The sequence below is a fragment of the Pseudopipra pipra genome, chromosome 14, assembly GCF_036250125.1.
Source record: "Pseudopipra pipra isolate bDixPip1 chromosome 14, bDixPip1.hap1, whole genome shotgun sequence".
NCBI classification, from domain to species: Eukaryota; Metazoa; Chordata; class Aves; order Passeriformes; family Pipridae; genus Pseudopipra; species Pseudopipra pipra.
The window spans coordinates 2,503,191-2,524,289 of NC_087562.1; the positions used below are offsets into that span (position 1 = coordinate 2,503,191).

Consider the following 21,099-nt stretch of genomic DNA (forward strand, 5'->3'; position numbering starts at 1 on the left):
TGAGGTCACCCCAGGAATCACAGAAACGGCAACAACTCGCTACTCACGGCAGGCACGTAGGAGCTCATTGCTCCTGCTCGTGGCTGAGCCTGGCACAATCCACAGCATGGTGGCACTCGTGCTGGCCAGAGGATTTTCTCACCTTTCCCAAGCGAGATCTTTTCCCACATGCCCAACAGATCTACCCATCATCACTGCTGGGAGCTGGGGTCTGCACCAGTGAGGAGCCCGGGATCTGTGCAACAGCTGGAGTGGCCCATTTGCAATTCCAGTGGCCCTTTGGGCGCGGGGGGGCCAATGGCTGTGTCCTGGAGTGTGGGGAGGCCCCTTGCCAGCCCACGCCTGGGGGACTGGGTTTGCACAAAGGGTTGTTTTAGTAACTGGGAAAAAAAATCTTAACTTTTCAGCATTAACAGGGATGGGAATTGCAGTGTCTTCCACCGATGGGCACACAAGTTTAACCAAGTTAAACTCCCACACATCACCTTGGTTCAACTTCAACGAGTCCCACTGGGACCTGGATGAAAGCTTCAGTTCCGGGTTTTTTCACCTCTATCACTTTGGCTAAAAAAAACCCCCTTCTCTTCCCTGCAAACCCCAGTTTTCTTCATGACCATGAATACAGCAGGAGTTAAATAAAAGGATTGGAAAATAGGATTCCTCACAGAAAATGTCACCAGAGTTGCCCATCAGAGGACAAGCTATCAGCTGCAAAAAAGACAAAAAGAGAAATACACGTCCTGTGCTTTCCTAAGGTGACCTTTAAAATGAAGAAACCATTTGATTCACCCCTAAAGGGAATATCTTCTATGCCCAGCCCTGAAAGCAGCTGTCAGGGAACACCAGGGCAGTGGGAATCCCCAGGACAGCCCTCCTGGGGCTCCTGGGGACAGAGCCACCGACCCTCCCTGCTGGCCCTGCTTGGCGACTGATCCAGGGAGCATCTCCTCTCCAATTCCTGGAGCTTGGGAAGGGTGTGAGGGGCATCCCGTGGCAGAGAGACAGGAGAAATGTAAAAGTGTCTTTTAATATAAATATAGATCCATCTGAAGTGCTGCAGGAGAGGACCGTGCCCCGCGAGGGATGCCCGGGATGGTGGGTGGGCTCAGTGGGTACCTCTTCCCGGCCAGCACGGGGGGGACCGACCCCGGGTGTCACCCGGGCACCCCCGGGTGGGCAGGGCTAGAGCCGGGCCACCAGCAGCGGCAGGGCCAGCAGGGCCAGGACACGGGGGTGCAGGGGAGTGGCCGAGCCCCGCAGCGTGGCCTGGTTGGTCTCAGCGGCAGGCGAGCCCCGGGCGCTGGCCAGGCGACCCCGGGAGCTGCACAGCTCCTGCAGGTTCCCCTGGAACTGGATCTTGCGGGACTCCTGGCGCAGCGACTCCCAGATCGCGGACGCTTCCACGGGGCATTTCGACAGCACCTCGCTGGCGCAGGTGTGGAAGTCGTCCCAGGACCTGGGGAGGAGGGCAGGAGTGGGGGGGGATGCTGGCGGCAGGTCACTCGGCCTCCCAGCGGCTCCCACAGGGACGGGGACACTCACTTGCAGATGGTGTCCAGCTCCTGCGCCTCCTCGCCGCCCTCCTCCTGCTGCTGCCGGACGCTCTGGGCCATGCTGTCCCCCAGGCTGATGAGGCAGCCGGCGAAGCCCTTGTAGATGGTGTCGCACTGCCCGGCCATGCTCACGGGCTCCTGGCTCGCGGCTGGGGGGGCACAGAGAGGAGAGACGGAGCTGAGCCCCCGCGGATCCCCCGACAGCATCGCCTGCCCGGCTCGGGGGTGGCTGGGGGTGAGGGTGGCACGGGGTGGGGGTGACACCGGGGCTCTGAAACGTGGCGAGGGGCTTCTGCATCCCCCTGGACCCCCCGGCACCCCCTCCCTGGGCGCTCGTAGCGAACCTTCGCTCCTGGCCCGGGACCCGGCGCGGCACAATGTGATGACCCCGCAGCGATGCTGCCATTAGCCACGGGGCTCCTGCCGGCCGCGTCGCCTCGGGCCTCCCCGGCTCTCCTCGGAGCCATCTGTCCCGGCCTTTATCCCCTGACAGCAAAGATTAATTTGTGACTACAACGGGAAAAAAAAAAATCAGCAAACAAAGCAAAGGCTCAGCAAGCTGGAGTCCCTGCTCCGACTGCAGGGGGAGAGAGGGGGAAAGAGGAAAGGAAAAGGAAAGTGGAAAGGGGGAAGGGGAGACGGAGAAGGAAGAGGAAGGGAAAGGGGAAAGGAAAGAGAGAATGGAAGGGGAAGGGGAAAAGGGAAGGAAAAGGGAGGGAAGAGGAAGGGGAAGGGGGAATGGAAATGGGAAAGTGGAAAGGAGAAAGAGGAAAGGGAAAATGGAAAGGGAAGGAGAAGGGGGGAAGGAAAAGGGGCTAGAGAGATGTGGGTTCCCTGAGCCAGTTCACGGGAGTTGCGAGACTTTTGGAAGTGCCATGAGTGTGTGCCAGGGAGGTCTCCAACTGAGGACAGTCCTGCTGGGGACCCCTGTGGGAAGGTGACCCCAGAAGGAGCTGAAAGTTGCCCGGTGGCTGCTGAGGCAGCCAGGATGTCTCCAGGGAGCCGTGTGCCTGGCTGCTGGCATCCCATGCCTGCGCCCCTGGAACAAGGTCCTGAGCAAAGCACCTGTGGCCGAGACCAACAAGCCTGACAGCCCATCATGGGGCACAGCACGTGTTTGTGATGAGAACCCCCGAGCACATCACCGAGGACAGTCTCTGATGTCAGACACGTGGGGCACAAACAGAGCAGGTATCGATAAAGTGGGACCCATTGCTCCTCTTTTGACCCAGCCAAGCACATCTCCCACCAGCCCAGGGACACCAGCAGATGCCTACCCTCAGCCGGCTGGTCCCTGCTCCTCTGGGCTCCTCTAATTCCCGGCACGAGCCCTTCCCTCTGCCCAGCTCCCTCGGCAAAAGGCTGGGCAGGGCAGGCAAGGAAGAAGAAACCAGGAGGCTAAATCATCTCCACTACCCCGCTGCAAAACCACAGGGAAAAACCTGCCCCCCGGCTCCGTCAGGGAGAAAGCCCGAGGGAAACGCAGGGAAGAAGTTTCCCAGGGCGCTGCAGAGCATCGCTGGCTCCCAAGCGGGTGCCGACGCAGCCATCCTGCTCCTGGGGAAGGATCGGAATCACCCACCCTCTGAGCCCGAAATCCTCCCGAAGCTCGGTGGACCCTGCCGTCCACCCTCCGTGCGGCCGGACCAGGTTAACCCCAGCCCTCCCTCCCTCTTCAGGGCAGGGATGTCACTGGGTACCGCTTTGCCCCGCGTCCTCCCTCGGCTCACGGAGGAGCGGGAGAGTGTGGAGGGGACGCGCTGGTGCCGGTGAGGTGCAGGACCTGCTGGATGACCCTTCCCCAGCGGTCATGGTGACGGAGGGCAGCAGGGAAAGCCAGTAGGAACATGGGGTGAGCACACGGGGCTAGTTCGGGACTGGAGAACCGGAGCAGGGGGACCCCGGACAGCGCTGCAAAGCCGGGTCGGAGCATCGCAGGACACGGGACAAGGGTGGGTGGATCGCTGAGCCGCGGGACAGCCGGGCAGCCCCGCTCCCCGCAGCTACAGGGGGCACCAGAGCCGGAGGCGGCCGGGGGTCCCGCTCCCACCCGCCAGCACCCCCCCAGCCCCGGCAGTGTCCGCCCCGCAGCCCGGCCCCGCGGCACTCACCGAGGTGCAGGAGCAGCGGGCACACGACGCCGAGCAGCCGCCAGCAGCCGCCGCCCATGGTGCGGACCCCGCGCCGCCGCCGCCGAGTGCTCCGCGCCCGCCGCCCGCAGCCCCGGCCCCGCTCCCCGCCCCCGGCACCGCCCCGGGACCAGCCCCCGGCACCGGCTGAGCCCGCCCTGCCGAGGGGCGGAGGAGCCCCCGGGGCTGGACCCCGCTCCTTGCAGTTCATCACGGAACGGCTGGCGTCAGAAGGGACTTGAAAGACCACCTCGTTCCAACCCCTTGCCATGGGCAGGGACACCTTCCACTAGACCAGGTCGCTCTAAGCCACAACCTGGCTTTGGACACTTCCAGGGATGGGGCAGCTTCTCTGGGCAACCTGCGGCAGTACCTCACCACTCTCACAGGGGAGGATTTCTTCCTAATATCCAATCTAACCCTGCCCTCTGTCAGTTTGAAGCCATTCCCCCCTGTCCTGTCACTCCATGTCCTTGTCCAAGGTCCCTCTCCAGCTCTCTCGGAGCCCCTTCAGATATTGGAAGGTGCTCTAAGGTCTCCCCAGAGTATTTTCTTCTCTTTTCTGGGAGGGAGGAGCAGCAGGAGACATTTTTGCTGTGAAAAGGAGAATTAGTGTCCACTTCCCACAGCTGGCAGCCCACCACCACCTCCTGGCTCTCCCAGGAAGCAGAGATGGCTGGGCCCGCCTGGAAAGCTGGAAGAGAGACTCAGGAGAAAATCTGGGAAGAGAGAGGGCACCCTGGCCTAGGCTCAAGCCTGGAGATGGTTTGATATCCTCAAAGGCCATGCAGTCTTCCCTCCATCACACAGCAGAAGAAGGTCCCCACTTTTTTTTTTTTCTCAAAAAGTTTTTTATTGAATTGTTCTTAATGTTATTTCAAAAAAAAAAAAAAGAAAAACAAAACAAAAAAACTCAAACAAACAAAAAAAACCCCCAAACAACAAAAAAACTTCAAAATTTAGATAAAAAGAAAAACCTTGGCGTAAGAACCAAAACTAATGCCTGAAACATAGACATGCTCCAATGCACAACAGAACCAGTGGCCCCCCCGGGGCTCTGGCAGCTCGCTGCTGCCTGAGCACCCCAACCCAGAGCCTCCCCTCGGGGCACTCCAGAGGCAGCACCCCCTGCCCAACCCTGCCTCGGGTGGGCCAGACCCCCCACTGGGGATCTGGAGTCAACCAACTTTGGAGTAACTAAGAACTAACTAACACACCTGAACTAACCGCTCCCGCTCAGCTGGTCCTGCGCCTCGGCCCCGCGGGGAGGAGGAGTTTGAGCCCTTCACTAAGATGTGGGTGCAGGTTTCTGGTCAGCCAGGAGCACGTGTCCCCGGCAGCCCCCGTGCTCGGGGCTCAGCACACACCTCCCTTCTCCTTTGCTGATGGCAGCAGACTCCAAACTTTGAAAGGGGTAAGAAAATCCATCGGCTTCTGCTGCGTGCAACTGGGACTGCCAGCCAGGCCTCGGGGACGGATGGGCAGGTGAACGAGAGATTTAACTCTCTCAAAAAGAGGCTATTTAGGAAAAAGAAGCCAAGTGAACGTTCAGTGACTATTTGGAACTATACACAGACGGCGTTCGCCTTAGAGACATCACACGTGTGTCAATAGATTTCCTGGCAAGAGCTCTTAACACAAGCCATACGTCGTTTGTAACTACTGATCTGCTGGGTGGGCTTGGGTGGAGCAGCCCACGAGGCAGCCAGGTCCTCCTAGGTCATGCTGGGGGTGACCAGGCCCTGGAGCATGATCATGAGGCGACGTGCAGACTTGCCCAGAGGGTTGTGAGGTTCCACCTGGAGGAACTGGAAGAGCTTCTGCCGCACCTGGTTCATGACTGACCCCATGTGGTCTCGGGTGATGGGGTCACTTTGGTCCAGGTGCATCACTGCGTCCTCCAAGTAACTGAAGGAGAGAGAGCAAGGTTAGAACCAAACCCAACAAGAGATCCCAACCCTACTCGGTTCATTTTAGCATTGAAAATGCACAGTTCTGCTCCCCACCCACCCAAACTTTGCAGTATGTTCAAAATTTATTTCCTGACTCACAGCAGAGTCCACCTATCCCTTCCTTGACATTTAAGGGCAGCCTACAGCTCCCAGCCTGCCCCACCTGCTACACAACCTGGCTGCTGGAACCAAAGAAGGAGAAACAGCAAGAACTCCCCACGGTGCTGGAGGTGGCTCTCAGTAGATATTTTCTTTGATGCCTTTACAGTGCATGCAGAATTAGTCACTCATTAGACAGCAAAACCCCTCAGCAGCAAGGCTCAGTTCGTGTAGGGTTATTTTTAAGGTCTATCCAAGAAGAAGTGGGGGAAGAGCAAGACTTTTACCAATAAGCCTCTCTGAAGCTCAGAGCCATCAGCTTTCAAACCACAGCCTCAGTAAGGGAATGTGGTCACTGCAGAAGGTTTCCACTAACAGACCAGTTTAAACTTCACAGCAACAGCTTTAGCCCCAGTTACCAACTTGACTGCAACTTGAATCTCTTTTCAGTTTTTCTGGCTTGCTTTATCTCTATTAAATCAAGTTTTTAACTCAACTCATTTTTCCATCCAAGCCATGTCAAAACCTGTAGGAACCTTAACAAGTTAGTTTTTTAGGGCAGATAACAGGGTTTTGACTCACTTACTAAAAATGTTCATGGCAAGTATCAGCACAGTCACTATTTTGTCACACAAGCTTTGCTTGGAACATCTACCAGACACTATTGGAGTAGCTCCTGCTGCCACCTCCCACTGAGCCTTTCTGGGAGTCACGATGAGAAACTGCCAACACAAAGTCCAGTGACAGGTTAAGAATTGAGGACAGAGCAAAGCTGCTCTGGATACTATACTATCCAGGGAACATGGCACTGTCCCTATTTTTGCCTCCCCAGAGGAATCGTTCCTCAGGGAAAGGGGATCACTGCACAGACTGCAAATATTTACAGGCTGCGATCCCGGAGGTACCGGCACCTACAGCTGGGTACTCCTTGCACTACTCCCTCTGGGCAGCAAAGCTTTCCGTGGCAATGCTGGCACATTTTTCCAAGTTCCTGGTTGTAAACATGCCAGTAACAGGCTACAGAAGCTCCAACTTTTGTTGAAGCACCACCTTTCACTTCCAGGCAGTGAATTTAAAGCCAGTGCCAGAAACAGAACCCGATGCTCTGATCATACTCACTTCAACTTCAGTTCTGTACGAGTCCCCAAATCCGAGGAGAGCTGCTGGATGAGGGAGAGCAGCACAGGCTGGGACAGAGGGCAGGGATGCTGTCCAAATACTTGCTGAGTATCCACAGTCTCACAAACATACAGAACCAGGTTGAGATCAGCTGCTGTTAGAGCCTGCAAGGAAGACACAGCTACAAATGCAGAGGAACCAACAGGCAGATGAGGGACACGGGACCTGCCCTCTGCCCTGAGGCACTAAATGGCTCAACAGCCTCCTCTGGGAGCAAACTCTGCTCCTGTGTTGTACATGCCAGCAGGGCCATGTTTAGGCTCCTGGTCTATGCTCTAAGGATACTTGTGTCTGTTCCAAGCTGAACAGGGCACAGCCAGACAGAGGGGAGTGGGTTACTGTCAGCAGCATGGAGAGGGCCATGCTTGCAGCCCCTGTCAGCCCACAGGCATGGCAGTGTTATCATTCACAGAGGAGTTTGCCTGCAGCAGCTCAAACACATCTGCCTACACAGCCAAAGGCAAAGGCAGGGCCAGGCCCCAGCTGGTAGATCTGCCTGGAGAGGCTTATGAAGCTGCTGCTCCTCAGGGGTGCACCAAGTGCCACCACGATGGCAAAACACGCCGGTTCGCTGGAGTGCTGCCACTGTCCTGACAGGGCACGGGCAGGGATGAAGGAACTTCACTGTTACCAAACTGTGGAACCTGCATGGCTCTGGTTCCATCTGCATGAGAGCAACTCAAGCAGTCCACTGCCACAGGTCTTTTCAGTCAACTCCTGTGTAGGCTGAGTGGAACTATATCCCCACCCTACGGAGCCCCTTTTCCTCCCCATTCCCCAGCAAGCAGCGACTGACTGCCAGAAAAATGAGGTACCTGCTGGAAAGCTTGGTTGAGGTGTCCCTGCTGGAGCAGCTGAAGGATGTGAGTCTGCTGGGACTGGAAATCCAAGTGAGTAGAGGGGATGGGCGTCCCGGCTGCCGAGCGCATCGCCTGGACGATGCTGGAGGTGACAGCTGCCTGCTGCTCCTTCATAGCCAGGCTCACTTCTCCTTTAACCACTCTCTGCACCTGGGCCAAAATAGACTCCTGCATGCTAAAAAAACCAAACCAGAACAAAACCCATGGGTGTCTTGGAGAACGGAGAGCTGAGGGACAACACTGCACAAAGCTGGTACCAGCGAGAAAGCACAGGCTGGTTTGCTTTTTGTAGTGTGGCTCCCAAAGGGTTCAAACAAGTAACTCTGAGGCACAGGCATCAGAACTCTGTGGCCAACACCACCATGTCCCAGGGTGTGCATGCAAGATGCTGGGACTCTGTGCAGGAGGAAAGTGATGTTTCAGGGAACTAAGTCTCTCGTTTCACGTTTTAAATCTTTAATGTTTCTGGCTTACAAGCAAGGTGACTGAGCCGTGGGGTCATCCCCGAACGGGCCCAGGTTCCTGCATCAGATCCATCAGATGCAGTTCCTGGCGTGCAGATGACACCTTTGGAATGAAAACACACACTGTGCTGGTGACCTCTCCGCAGAAGAGCACTTCACAGTGCAGGCTCTGCACCTTTCCCCCACAAGGGCTGGATTCTCCCCTCTTACGAAGGGCACAAGTCATCAAACCTGCTGTCCTGCAGGTAGAATTGCAGGACCTCCCTGGGAGCAAGCACAGCCCATGCAACAAGACCAGGATTTATTTGGGTGGCCTTCATGGCAACTCTGGCCTGCATGGACGACCCCATTGTGCTCTGATGTATGTTCTAGTGGCCTCAAATTGGGGTGTTCTGCCCTGCAGGTGACCACCAGCCAATTTTAACACCTGGCAACCTGCCACCAGCCTCACAGCATGAACGTGCTGGAGGCACCGCCGGGATCACATCCTGGAACCGGGAGGGACAAGCACAAATTGCTGCAGAGCTGCTGGGAGGAGAGAGAGTAGCCTGCAGAAACTCTATGCCTGAGGACACAGAGTAAAGAAAAGCCTTCAAGAGACTTTTCTGAAATGATCTTCAGGAAGTGTTCAGACTTGAGCGGCCTTTGGGGCTGCCTTAGGTCCTTCTGTCCTCCAACATGCACATGGGATCTTGGGAAAAGCAGGCCCTGACCTCCCAGCTATACAGCTCGTTGTCAGAAACCTTATGAGGGCAACAATTCCACCAGCCCACGTGTTTTACCTTACCGTGCCAACGAGCAGCCCCACAGGACCCATGGGGGGCAAACGGCTTGTTTCCACAGCGGAGCAGGGAGAGGTGCTCGTGACAAGTGCATGTACCTGTCACCAGCATTTCCTTCCACGAGCCCAGCTGCCAACTTACTTGCCCACGATGATGTGCAGCTGGTGCTGCACCTCGGCGTGGACACTGGCTGCCACGGTGGATGCCAGCTGCTCCGTGGTGCTCTGGAAGGTGCTGATGAGCTGTCGAAGCTGATTCAGCAGCGGGTCCCGGACCTCCTGTTCTCGTACCTTCTTGTTCTTCAAGTGAGTCTCGAGCTGCTGGATATCTGCAACAAGCAGAGGGGGAGATGTTTGTGCCATCTGTAACCTGTGGAGATGATCAGGGCAGAAATCCTGCACGTGCTGCAGCAGGAACAATTCCTGTGCCAGGGTGTGAGCACAGGAGAGGGCAGAACACACAAGCCTTGCTTTGGGCTGTGTTACACTAACCTAGAAACCCTGTTCCCAGCCTCCCCACCACGTAGGATCACACAACACAGCAACAAAGCAGTGAGTTCTCTTACAACAGATTTTTACGGGTGTTCTTTGTTCAGGGGAGATAAAGGTGGGAGTGAGGGTGTTTTGTTTCATACACAGTGTGAATTGTGATCTGTGTTACTTCAATGCTAATGAAGAAAGAGGAGGAACATTCCTGACAAAAAAGAAATCATGCCTGCAGAGATTAAAGAGCTGTATTTGAAAGTACTTTATGAACTGGTCTGATCAAAAGGGAGAAGAACATAAAACTCTATTACTTGTGGGATACTTGTGAGGAAGAGGAGCTGGAGACAGCAGCTGGAGACACTCTGCAGCTCTATGGCCAACAGAAGTTACTGGACACTTTCAGGCCCCCTCAGAAACCAGCTCTGCAGAATAATACCTGCCTGGCCTCCCAGAAGGCCAATGACCTCGATCCCAAGCCCGAGAACATGAAAGATCTTCTCCAGTGCATCAGTGTATAGTCTTTTCTTACTTAAGGGTATATTCTTCTTGTTTCCAGTCTGAATATGTCTACACTGTTCAGCCATTATTTAACCTCTGGTCATCCCTGTACCTTTCTCTAAGCCTTCTCCAATCCATTATCCCTCTGAGATGAGGGTCTAGCTGCAGAACTGCTACTCTCTCCCTTCATCATCTTCCTGACACCGGGATGGGGTCATCCTACAGCTGGGCTTTACAACTCAGTAACAGAAGTCACAGATTCACAGAACGTGGCCAAATGTTTCACTACATGGGCTACAAAGACCAGAGGTGAATCTCTGTTCCTACAGCACCACCCACAAAAACCTCCTCACTTTTTCTGCTTCCCAAGTGTGAAATGGAGCACAGGGATGGGCAAAGGCCTAAGGTCAGCGTGTTGCCAGACACTAATGCAAATAGACTGTGCAGAGAAAACTTGAAGAAGAAAACCCACTTACATTCCTGTGTGCCCTGCTTGAAGGTGTCATTGATTTGCTGGAACATGGACTGGCAGCTCTTCTCAAAGGCCGGCAGCACAACACTCTGGAATGCTTCCCTGTACGCCGACTGGATCGGCCCCTGCAGGGTGTCGGCCGTCGCCCTCACAACAGTATCTGTAAGGTTCTTACAAGCACACACAGAAGATGCCAGAAGATTAAGAGAAGCCTGATGCAGACTAAGGATGTGAACAAACACTGTAGGTCCCTGCAACACCCCCACACCAGACAAAGACAGCCCAGTTTCAGGAGTGTGCGTTCCCTCAGCTCTTCCCACTGACCAGGCTGCACCATGGCCACATCTGACCACACCATGACCACATCTGCCTGCTGAAGGGCTGCCCAAGAACATCACCATTTCCCTGCAGTTCTGCTGCAGAGCAAGGGAAGATGGCACAGACAGGCACAGCTCCTTTCCCCTTCTCCTCCTTCCCTCCCACAAACCAGGTAAGCAAGAAGCTTGTGCTCCCTAAATAACATAGAAATGGAGAACAGAATGGAGACAGTCAAACTTTCACCACCTGCCCGATTGAGTTGGCCTTAAAAGCCACTGCTGTGGTGAGAATCTCTACTCTAGTAGAAAATGAACAACCTGGTAAATGAAAAAATGTGTTAATGAAGCAAAGCGGGCAGGGGAGCATACAACGAGCTTGTTCTCCTAATGAGACCAGGAAAGAGAAATGAGACCACTGGCAGCTAAACTGGCATTACCTGGAGACAGAGGTGAGGGGAAAAGGTAGAAGAAGTTGCTACCCAGGCAGGTGACAACTCAGTGTCCCCAGGAAAAGCTGGTCTGGTTCTCCTTACCTTTGATTTCACTAGCTTGGTGATACTCTCTTTCAGTGTCCCCTCAACAGCAGTGAGCTTGGCAGCAACGGTGTTACTCAGCTGGCTGACAGTAGGGTCCATGCTCTTGGAAATGCCTACACACAACACAAACAAGACAAAGTTGCAGTTTTAAGCCTTAAGTCACACTTCAAAACCCAAAAAAGAAAATGGAATCAAACCATTCTTGGATATAACACAGTGAGGGACAACGGTCACAAACTTTGGTTGGGAAGCTAAGGTTGGACATTTGGAAAAACTTTTTGCTAGGAAGGTGGCACAGCTCTGGAAGTCACCAGAGAGGCTATGGAATCTCCAGCCTTGAAGGTTTTCAAGACTTGGTGTGACAAAGTCACAGCTGACCTGGTCTGGAATAGCAGGTAGCCCTGCTTCAGGCAGCTACTGGCTGAAGGCTTTCCACCAGCATTTTTTGGAACATTTCTTTACATGGATGGTGCCAGTGCATCAAGGAAGGGCAAAGACAAGCTGAAGTTTGCTCCAGCCAAGTCTCAACATTTCCAAACTCATTAGTATCTTTCACCTTCCTCCACTGAACAGACTCCAGAGGCTTTACAGATTTATAACGGAAGGTCAGACCACACTCTCTGGAAAGGCATTCCCTCTGGGAGTCTCACACTCCTCCTAAACCACAGCTCCTCTTCTCAGATTACAGAGGGGCCCACAACAGTTTGATGTGCAGTGACTATTCTTCATGCAACCCCACTTCATATAGTGCCAACTCTTGGGCAGAGTGTTTTCCATCCCTCTGGAGCTAACTAGGGATTCACCTCCCAAACCCAGGCACCAACACTCACACTGGGGCACACTCTTCTTCATCTCATCACGAATGGTCCTCTCCAGACGGTTGCACACAGCTGTGGACAGGGACTGAGAGAGCTGCTGAGACAGATGCTCCTGGAGCTGCCCATTGCGCTGCTGCCCTTCCGTCAGCACTCGGTCTAGTCTTCTCTCTGAGGAGAACACATGTTAAGGAGCACAAACAATGGATTTCCTCTCTACCCACAACACTCCTATCCAGGAAGATGTACAGTAGCCTCACCACTTGGGGCTCAGTCAGTGAGAGCAAACTTGCAGCTCTAGTGAAAGAGGTGGTCTAATAACATGACCGCTGTGTTCCTATAAACAGGGTGCTCTTAAACTATCAGGGTGAGAGAAGAGCTCTGGAAGATGTGGTAGAAAATTCAAACAGCTAAAAGAAGCTCAACACTAGTGTTCCCTACCTATTGTGGATTAACCTAGTTGAGAAGGCCTTGACAGGGTTTAGCAACAGCAAAAACAGCAGTGTGTTATCAATGTTGTTTTGGTCACAAATCCAAAAGTTAACACATGTGAGCTGCTGTGAAGAAAACTAACTCCATCTGAGCCAAAACTAGGACACTACAGAAATTAACAAGTCCAATATCCATAAAAAGCAAATTGGTAAAAATATTTCTACAGGATGGAATTAGTGGACATAAGTGCATGGAAGCAGATCCAGGCTTCAGGCTACTCATACTTCATGAAGCACCTAAGCTCTCTAAAGGAGCCAACACACAAATACAGCTTAAACAAACAAATAAACCCCTACAAAACAAACAATGAAATGCCAATTCAATTGCTGACAAAACTCAGTGCAGACATGAAGTTGTGCAGAAAGGAAAAAACTATTCTAGTGTTACAGTACAGCTCTAGACACTGAAATTCAGTAGAAAGCTATTTAAACTATCTATGAACATCAGCCTGATGGTCAAAAAAGGAAAATCCAAAACTATTTAATAGAGAAGACTGCAGTCATAGAAGTTAAGAGTGGTGTCAGACCTGATATGGGCTAGAGCTGCTCATTTGGGGAACATTCAGTGCAGCAAAAGGTGCACAGGACACCAGCTACTCACAATACAATAAAAATAATTGGATCCCAGGTTTGAAGGCACCAAAAGAAAATACTTTACAGAAACACACAAGGGACCTGTAGACCACCAGATGTACAAATGTGTGCAGACAAGACAATTCTATATCCAGCCATGCAGTATGGCAGTCAGATGCTATTTCTGGTGCAAGTACTGACTTGCCTTAAGGAGGAAAGGAAGGAAAGGATCATCCCATAATTACTCTTGTGCAAGTGGCCGCTGCCTGAGCTCAGATAATGTATTAGGTGCACCTCTGGTCTACACCAGCACTGCAGCACTTATGGTTTAATGGATAACTAAGACTAAGTGGAATGGAGAGAGTGTCAGTTCTTCTCTGCTGTATTTCTGAGCTTCTTGCCCTTAGAAAGGGACTGAGATGGACTGAAATAGTTATACTGCAGCAAGATAATCGTACTGCACCTATGGCCACACGCTCCCAAGATCCCCGAACTTCCTTTGCCTTCCTCATGGCTCTAGTCTGCCTTGCAGCCTTCCACTCAGCTGCCACGCAACATTTGCAAACAAGGATACGCTCCTGCTCCTGCTGGGAGTCAACCACCCTCTCCATGTGGCCCATGAGGGAGCTCTGAATGGCATCGAGGTGGTTGGTGAGTCTCTGCAGCAGCTCCATCTGGTTCTGCCGCAGGTCGGAGAGCTCCCGCTGTTGGCTCCTCAGAATGCACATCAGCTCATCCTGGAACTCTGCTGTCACCTGAGTGTGGAGAGGACAAGCACTCATTTCCAACAGGATCAGAGATCAGTTGAACTTTTTGCTCAATACTGAGTCAGCCCCTGTTCCTGGAACTGGTGTTTAACATATAATGCAGAAACCAGGGCCAGCCTGTTTCTAGGAACTTTTGTCCCAGGGCATAAACTGATAAAGCCAGGTTCCTGCATGGAATTAATAAATGGTTGCCTAGACTATCAACTGTTCAGATTTGAGACTCCCTTCAAAACTCTGGCATCTAAAAGAACACAGAAGAAAACAGATTTTATTCACTTCTAGCCAGGTACTGAGAGTGTGTTCAGGCCTCCAAATGGAAATAATGACCTCAAACACTTATGAAAGGGTTGTGCAATCAGGACAACAAGGAGGTTCCTTAGAGCACTTCTTCAGCTCTTTCACTTACTTATGAATAACCAAACAACTGGAGAAGTATAAATCTATAGTTTGCTGTCTCTTCACATGCTCAAAATAGCTAAAGAAGGCACACACATCAAGGGCAGGTATGTGTACAGGCCAGTCCAACTGCAACCCTTCCTTTGCTTGGGAACAGCTTGTCTTGCTCCCAGTGCAGGCACAGGCAAAGGTGAGAAGGAAGTCATCAGTCTGCAGAGCACAGAGCAGCTCCTCCTCTGCTGTGTGGCAGCACAGAGCAATGCCAAGCCCAAGTGCAGCCCCACCTCAATGTGCTGGGGCACAACTCATGATACTTTTCAAGGAACTGGGATGAACTTTCTCTAAGGTCTTCAGTAAAACAGTAAACAGAGCTGGAGCATCACACAGAGCAGCTCTGACTCACCTGGTTGTTAGAAGATCTTGGTGACTGGTTCACATCCCTGAAAATAAAAAGAGAAAGAGTAGTAACCCAGTTATGTCAATTAACTTCTCTCATTATCCAAGTCTTCTGCCAAAACAGATCACACATTTTATGGTTGCTTTAGATTTTACACTCCAGCTCATATTTCTGTTTTGCCTTAGTGTAACATGGAGAGTGAGGGGAAGGTGATGAAATCCCAGCCCCTGCAGCACTGTGACTCTTGAACTGTTCCTTACACTCTGAAGTTCCTTACAGAGTGGTCCCTTTGCAGGGAGAAGACTTTAGCCAGTTGTTAATGAGGACTGTTACAAAGAACAGTACACACTGATTTTTCAATTTTGTCTAAATTTGAAGCCAGGGAAGACCTTCCTAAAAAGCTTTTAAAGGTCTTATATTTTACACCAAAGAAAAAACAAGTACACATTTGTTAAAATTTAGAATTAATCAGCCTCAAATCATCTATAGTGATACCTGCTCTCAAGCTGAAGGACCTAGTGATGCACTCCAGCTTATACAGCAGACTAAAGAAAAACATTGAACTGATCCACTAATACTGCATGTCTCTATTAAAGTCACAGATCTTTGAAGGAAAGTAAACATTTGTGGTTCCCAGGCAGCATCCACTAAGCAACTTTAAAGGGACCAAGGAAAAATGAAAGTAATTTTAGAAGCCAAGAACTTCTGGGTGTCACTGTGCAGAACCACAGCCAGAAGCTTAATGCCACAGCCCATCTTTGCTGCTCTCTGCACAGCTGGAGATCCAAATTATGGAGCTGTGGGAACACAAGGAGAGAGCCCTGTGCAGGAGCTGTTCTGCTCTTTTCACACTAATTCAGACAGATTTGGTCTAAACTGCCATGGGCAGACCTTTCCAGTCATCAATTTTCACTTACAGGACATTGATATGAGCATGTTTAGAAACACACAAAAGCAGTAAGCAGGTAACAAATGATAGATATTGTTGACCAAGGGCACTGTGCCAGTGTTCAGAAGCCAATTAGAAGTGGAGGCCACTGTGATATTCCCAGCATCACAGCTCCAATGAAGCCTTCACTGAAACAAGCAAAAGAATCAACTGTCCCCCCACAACTTCCAGTTTACTTCCCACACATTCTTCTGAGGCCCAGGCTATATTTTGGATTTTGAGTCCCAGCTGGAAAGACAGTGCAGAACTTATTCCCATGCCCCTGAGTGGGGATCAGTGGCAGTGTCGGAGTAACCAGCAACACTTTCTGTGGAGTTACTGCCCTTTGCACAGTGGGGTGAGGGTTGGGACCACTTGGCTGCTGCCCAGCCTCAGACCATAATGGCTACAACAGGCTGTGGCCCTGCACAGCAGGCCCCACAGCCACCTGTACTCTGGCAAGCCCAGCGTACCCGTCATCCTTCTTGCCCTTCCGCTTTAGCTTGGGGGAAGCCCGGGGGGATGCCTTGACTTTCCAGTCCTTCACAGGCAGCCTCTGCGCAGATGCTTTGGCACCAAATCCACCTGATGTAGAAGCCAAGCTTGCAACTTCATCATCATGGTCACTGTGAGGGAACAGCAGGGAGAGGACACCCATCACTTGCAGTACCAGACAGCGCTGTCTTTGCCGAGCGAGGGGATGCACACGTGGCTCTTCATCCGCACATGGCCAGAGTCACACAGCTAAGGACACCCCCACCCTGATCTTGAACAGAGACACCTCTAGAGCTCAGCACAGGCTGCTCTGCTTTGATCCAGGTCTGCTCAGGCTGAGCTCGAGTGCTGTGTAGCAAGGCTTGAAGGGTCCCTGCATTAGGGACAGCCGTGGCTCAGGCAGCGTGGTGGAACGATGCCTGTCCTTGCTGCACACACACACAAACCCTAGGATGGCCTAGCAGGGAACCCACTCACAGCACATCCTTACAGCTTTATAGACAACAGGCACTGAACGTAGAAAGCATTGCAGGAACAGAGGAGAATTAGGTGAGCCTAAGAAGTCTGTGATCCTCAGTACCTTGGAGACTTTCACCTGCTGACCAGCTCTCCAATACAGGCTGCACATTTCAGTCTGAATTAAAGTGTGGATTACAAATTAACCCTCAGCTGTCAAAGAGGGCTGAGCATGTCAGGCACACAGAATATGCCCACAGAGCTTTAGGGGGGCTTGTGAAAGATGTCAAAAGCAAGAAACTAATTCCTGAGGCCCCCTTGCTATGTTATCTAAGGGACAGTGTTTGGAAACTGATGCCTTAGTAAGTTTTTACTGGTAATTAAATCAAGCTTGGTCCATGCTCTTAGAAGCAGCACAATCAAACCCTTCCCTACAGAAGCAAACTGGAGAGTGCACAGAGGCCAATCCCGAGATCAGAACACTCCAGAAGCTGGGCTGCACACACACATTAAGTCAGGAGACAAAGCAGAGGCATTCACCCCACATGTGAAGGCTTGCTGAAGACAGAAGCACAAATGCAGCCTGAACTGAGTCCATGCAGGGTGAGAGAGGGGGCTGAGCACTCTGGTACCTTTGCTCTGCACTGGCATCCTGGCTGTCATGCTGCAGCAGGTGGTAGCTGTGTCGGTGGTACGAAGAGCTCTTGTGCTTTTCTTCAACCTCATCCCTTGGGCTAGAGGGGAAAAAAAAAAAGGAAAATACCATCATGATAGTCTCTTTCAGCTTGGATATTTTCTCTCTCCACGTCTCATGAGAGATCCTGATAGAAAGTCTGCAACGAAAAACAAGAGCACACGGATCTCACAGATCCAGAAAGCAGCAGGTGTTGTTTAGAGGCACTGAGCATTTGAACTTCTCCATGTGCTTTTCTGGTGGCCTTAAGAAGGGGAAGCAGCTCAGCTATGCTTCCAGTACTAACTAAGAACAATTTCCCAACAGACATTCATTCAAGACAAGTAGGACACTACCCAAACCTGGTAGCACAGCACACTTCTGTGAATGGCATCATCTTGGGTTTGTTTTTCCTCAAGCAATACTGATCACTGGAGCAAAAATCATCAGTGCTTCTCAGTTCTTTCAAGTGTCTAACAAAGTGTGTGAATTTGATGAGTCAGCTCTAGCAGACAAACAGAATTGTAAGAGGGGATCCAGTTCAAGTTTCACTTTTGAAAGGAAACTGCAAGTGCTTCTAGGCTGTAAGCTGGGTCTGCCTGAATCCAGTTTGCAGGATGACCTTTAAACAGAAGTGAGCACTTGTAAAATCTCTCAGAGACAGGTGATCTGACATTCTGATACGAGAAGTCCTGAAGAATTAAAAGACAGAGTGGGATTGACGGGAGTTGCAAAATCCTATAAAAGTATTTTCTCAAGTTCATATTATGAGTAAAAGTGAAAACATTGTGTACAGACACAATCTTGGTGTCCTCCCAGAGCCATTAGAGTTGGGACTGTTTTCTGAAGCAGCATCCTCAGGTATGGAAGCACAAGGTGAGGCCTTTCTCTTACAATTCTGATCAGGGAACAGTCCAGGATTACCTGAGGGACAACACTGACCTCACAGCCTGCTACTCCTGCTCAAAAGGAAAGTATTTTCAGGCTGTGAAGTGCATGTAGCCCTGGCCTAGACACTCTAGAGATGTTAGATGCTGTTCCCATCCCACTACAAGACATGGACACTAATTCTATAATGAATCCCAGCACTGCTCCAGCAGAACAACCTGTTCCTGGTAAGCAGGCTAAGTGATGTTGCACCACTCTGCATTTCTGCTCCATGGAGACACTGACATTCACTTTCTGACTGCTAAAGTACTTTATTTATAACACTAACTGCACAGAGCCAATCCTAGAAGAGAGATACACAATTAACCTATAACCAAACCTGTCAGTTACATGCCAGTTGATTCAACAAAAGCCTGCAGGAATGCATCACCTGGGGCAGAATTTACCTTGTACTAGTTTGATTTCCAGAGTGCAAAAAAAAATCCTATCTCAAGTCTCCAGGCAAACATGAAGGCCAATGAAGTAGACTTTCCACCTTCTTAACAGAGATCATTTATGCTGCAAAAGGTATCAGTGAGCAAAAATGGTTAGAGCTGGCCTAGGAAGTTCAGGGCATAGCATACAGACAGAGGAGGGCTGACTCATCAGATCCTTTAAGGGAAAGAGGGATGAAGAACTGCTCTGAGTTAATCACAACATAAGGCCTTTTCACCAAGCTGGCAATTTGACAAAGAAATTGCCCTAAGCCAGACAAACCCAAGGGATTACCTGTCTGCCATGCTGTTCCTGGTTTCTCTGGTTATGTCAGGAGCTGCTGGCCATGGCTGGCTCACAACACTGTCAGAAGCCGCGTTTTCCTGAGTTAAAGCAGTCTCCAGTAATGATGGAGCATTCAGTCTGTCCACCTCCACTGGAGGCATGTCCAAAGAGTGGTGGCTGTGCTCGGAATTGTGCCTGTTCCTGGGAGACAGCAAATGCAGGGCTGAGGCAGCGGAGGCCATGCTGTCAGCGTGGTGACCGGGCTCCAGCACCTCCCCAGGGAGCCCCGAGGGAGCCGCCGCGAAGCTGCGTTGCAGGGTCTCGGAAGCAATCTCTGGGATATCCTGGGACATGGCTGTGGAAGCCGAGGAAATGACGTCTGGCGAGCGCTCGCGGGTGGGAGAAGCCTGAGGCACCACCAAGGGCTCCACTTCCTGCAATTCCAGCGCTAGAGAGGAGTTTCCTGGAGCGACCTGAAGACAGAAATTAAACAAGAGCCTTCAGGGTAATGCAAGGACACCCCAAGAACCCCCGGTACCTTACACCAACCGCCTCTGGAATCAGCTCACTGGATCCTCTCCTCATGTGATCCCTGGCTCCCACTCCTTCGTCAGATGGAAAGGGGTCCCAGGACTTGTAATGGACTCTCAGCTGGGCTAACAATACTTAAACCTATGCTAGTTTGAACCCACTTTCAAAAGAAAATGCAACACCAGTTCCACCTCCCTGCTCTGCTCCATTTTGTGATGCAAAATGTTAGTTTTAACACTGAACATCTCCTGGACTGAAAACTTATTTCAGTTTCAAGCTTTGGTCATGATCCATTTTACACAACGCCTGGAAATGGAAATTTAGGGATAGGAAATGGCTATTTCAGACTCACCAGACCAATCAGCAGGAATAAACCCTTCCAGGTAGCACTGTCTCCTAACACAAAGGCTGACCATGTCCAGCTACTGTGACAGTGACAGCACAAGCTAGAGCTGTCTCTAGTGTCAGAAACATGCTGTTCTTACACAAGGGCAAGTTCTATTAATGTAGGTAAGTAAACTGGGCTGCAGGTCTGTGCCAGCAGCTGTGTTTTCAAAAGGGCAGACACTGTCCCTATTAATATCCAAATAAATGTAATTTCACAGAATCCTAGAAAGGTTTGGGTTGGAAGGGACCTTACAGATCATCTCATCCCAATCCCATTGCATCAGCCAGGGATGCCTTCCACTAGACCAGGTTGCTAAAATAAAATCCCCATCCAACCTGGCCTGGAACATTTCCAGGGATGGGGCAGCCACAACCGTTCTGGGAAGTCTGTTCCAGTGCCTCACCACTCTCTGAATAAAGAATTTACTCCTAAGACCCAAAGTAAATCTACTCTCTTCTAGTTCAAAACCACTGCCCCTTGTCCTATCACTATCTGCCTGTGTAAAAAGTCACTCTTCATCTCTTTTATAAACCCCTTTAAGCACAGAAGGGCCACAATGAGGTCTCCCTGGAGCCTTCTCTTCTCCAGGCTGAGTAAGTGCAGCTTGTACAGGCACTTGCTGTGGTCCCTTGGCCCATGAGAAGGAAGGGAGCAGCATTTGGAGCCTTACTGGAACAGGTGCCTTTGGTGCTAGCTTGTCAGGGAGGCCTGGGATAAGAACTGAATGACTCCTAGGACTGGTCTGGAGACTGCTGCTACTGCTACTCAGCGTGAGGCTGGTGTCCAGCTGCATCTTGGGGCTCACAGCCAAGTCTTCTGATGGTCTGCTGAAACAGAGACACCAACAAATCAAGCAGGCCAAACAAATGATACAGAACTGAATCAAACACTCCAGGTGAGGAGATGGGATACGCAGGTCCATGGAGGAGCCCTTGCTCTTTCCATCACCATCAGCTCCTCCCTTTCAACAAGCACCTTCATCTCCTAGGCCCCACAGAGCCCAAAGAGACACCAGGTGGAAACAGAAAAAGAAAAAATAAAGAGGGGCACTGCAATATCTTAGAAATTGAGGAGTCAGTGAGAGAATGGACCAGTTGTATCTTCAGTGCACATGATACAGAGTTCAGGGAGAAAAAAATACCCTACAAGATAGATCTCTCCCCTTTTCTCAGCCCCTAGAAGTGAAGTTCTTGCCTGTTATGCAGCCCAACCCACT

The 21,099-nt window shown here is 51.3% G+C and overlaps 2 protein-coding genes across 5 annotated transcripts in view; both read right to left on the reverse strand.

Annotated features, from left to right (window-relative positions):
• Positions 1 to 1,008: 1,008 nt before the first annotated feature.
• NRN1L (neuritin 1 like) lies at positions 1,009 to 3,771 on the reverse strand. Of its 2 annotated transcripts, none has more exons than XM_064670836.1 (3): positions 3,665 to 3,771; positions 1,543 to 1,702; positions 1,009 to 1,456 (listed from the first exon to the last, which is right to left on the reverse strand). In XM_064670836.1, the coding sequence occupies exons 1-3, from the start codon at positions 3,720 to 3,722 to the stop codon at positions 1,183 to 1,185; spliced, it is 492 nt and encodes a 163-aa protein (XP_064526906.1). In that variant the 5' UTR covers positions 3,723 to 3,771; the 3' UTR covers positions 1,009 to 1,182. The 2 variants fall into 2 exon arrangements, with proteins under 2 accessions (XP_064526906.1, XP_064526907.1); XM_064670837.1 differs by lacking the exon at positions 3,665 to 3,771 and adding an exon at positions 1,898 to 2,363.
• Positions 3,772 to 5,218: 1,447 nt separating this feature from the next.
• Positions 5,219 to 21,099, reverse strand: part of EDC4 (enhancer of mRNA decapping 4) — a 31,768-nt gene continuing 15,887 nt past the window's right edge. Inside the window, exons 17-29 of one of the 3 annotated variants that reach the window (XM_064670826.1) lie at positions 20,554 to 20,710; positions 18,974 to 19,437; positions 17,277 to 17,378; positions 16,167 to 16,319; positions 14,772 to 14,808; positions 13,780 to 13,960; positions 12,157 to 12,312; positions 11,324 to 11,439; positions 10,478 to 10,643; positions 9,160 to 9,346; positions 7,728 to 7,947; positions 6,853 to 7,016; positions 5,219 to 5,590 (exon numbers count right to left, since the gene is read on the reverse strand). In XM_064670826.1, coding sequence (XP_064526896.1) covers positions 5,398 to 5,590; positions 6,853 to 7,016; positions 7,728 to 7,947; positions 9,160 to 9,346; positions 10,478 to 10,643; positions 11,324 to 11,439; positions 12,157 to 12,312; positions 13,780 to 13,960; positions 14,772 to 14,808; positions 16,167 to 16,319; positions 17,277 to 17,378; positions 18,974 to 19,437; positions 20,554 to 20,710 — 2,296 coding nt within the window. In that variant the 3' untranslated portion in view covers positions 5,219 to 5,397. Of the gene's footprint in view, positions 5,591 to 5,644; positions 6,456 to 6,852; positions 7,017 to 7,727; positions 7,948 to 9,159; positions 9,347 to 10,477; positions 10,644 to 11,323; positions 11,440 to 12,156; positions 12,313 to 13,779; positions 13,961 to 14,771; positions 14,809 to 16,166; positions 16,320 to 17,276; positions 17,379 to 18,973; positions 19,438 to 20,553; positions 20,711 to 21,099 lie in introns of those variants that run through there. The other 2 variants (XM_064670827.1, XM_064670828.1) reach the window with 2 other exon arrangements.

Excerpts from the sequence above, each read along its gene's own strand:
- NRN1L (XM_064670836.1), bottom strand. The coding sequence starts at position 3,722 with ATGGGCGGCGGCTGCTGGCGGCTGCTCGGCGTCGTGTGCCCGCTGCTC. Across the intron at positions 1,703-3,664 it reads CCCGCTGCTCCTGCACCTCG|CCGCGAGCCAGGAGCCCGTG; the intron begins GTGAGTGCCGCG and ends GTGCCCCCCCAG. Across the intron at positions 1,457-1,542 it reads GAGCTGGACACCATCTGCAA|GTCCTGGGACGACTTCCACA; the intron begins GTGAGTGTCCCC and ends CCTCCTCCCCAG.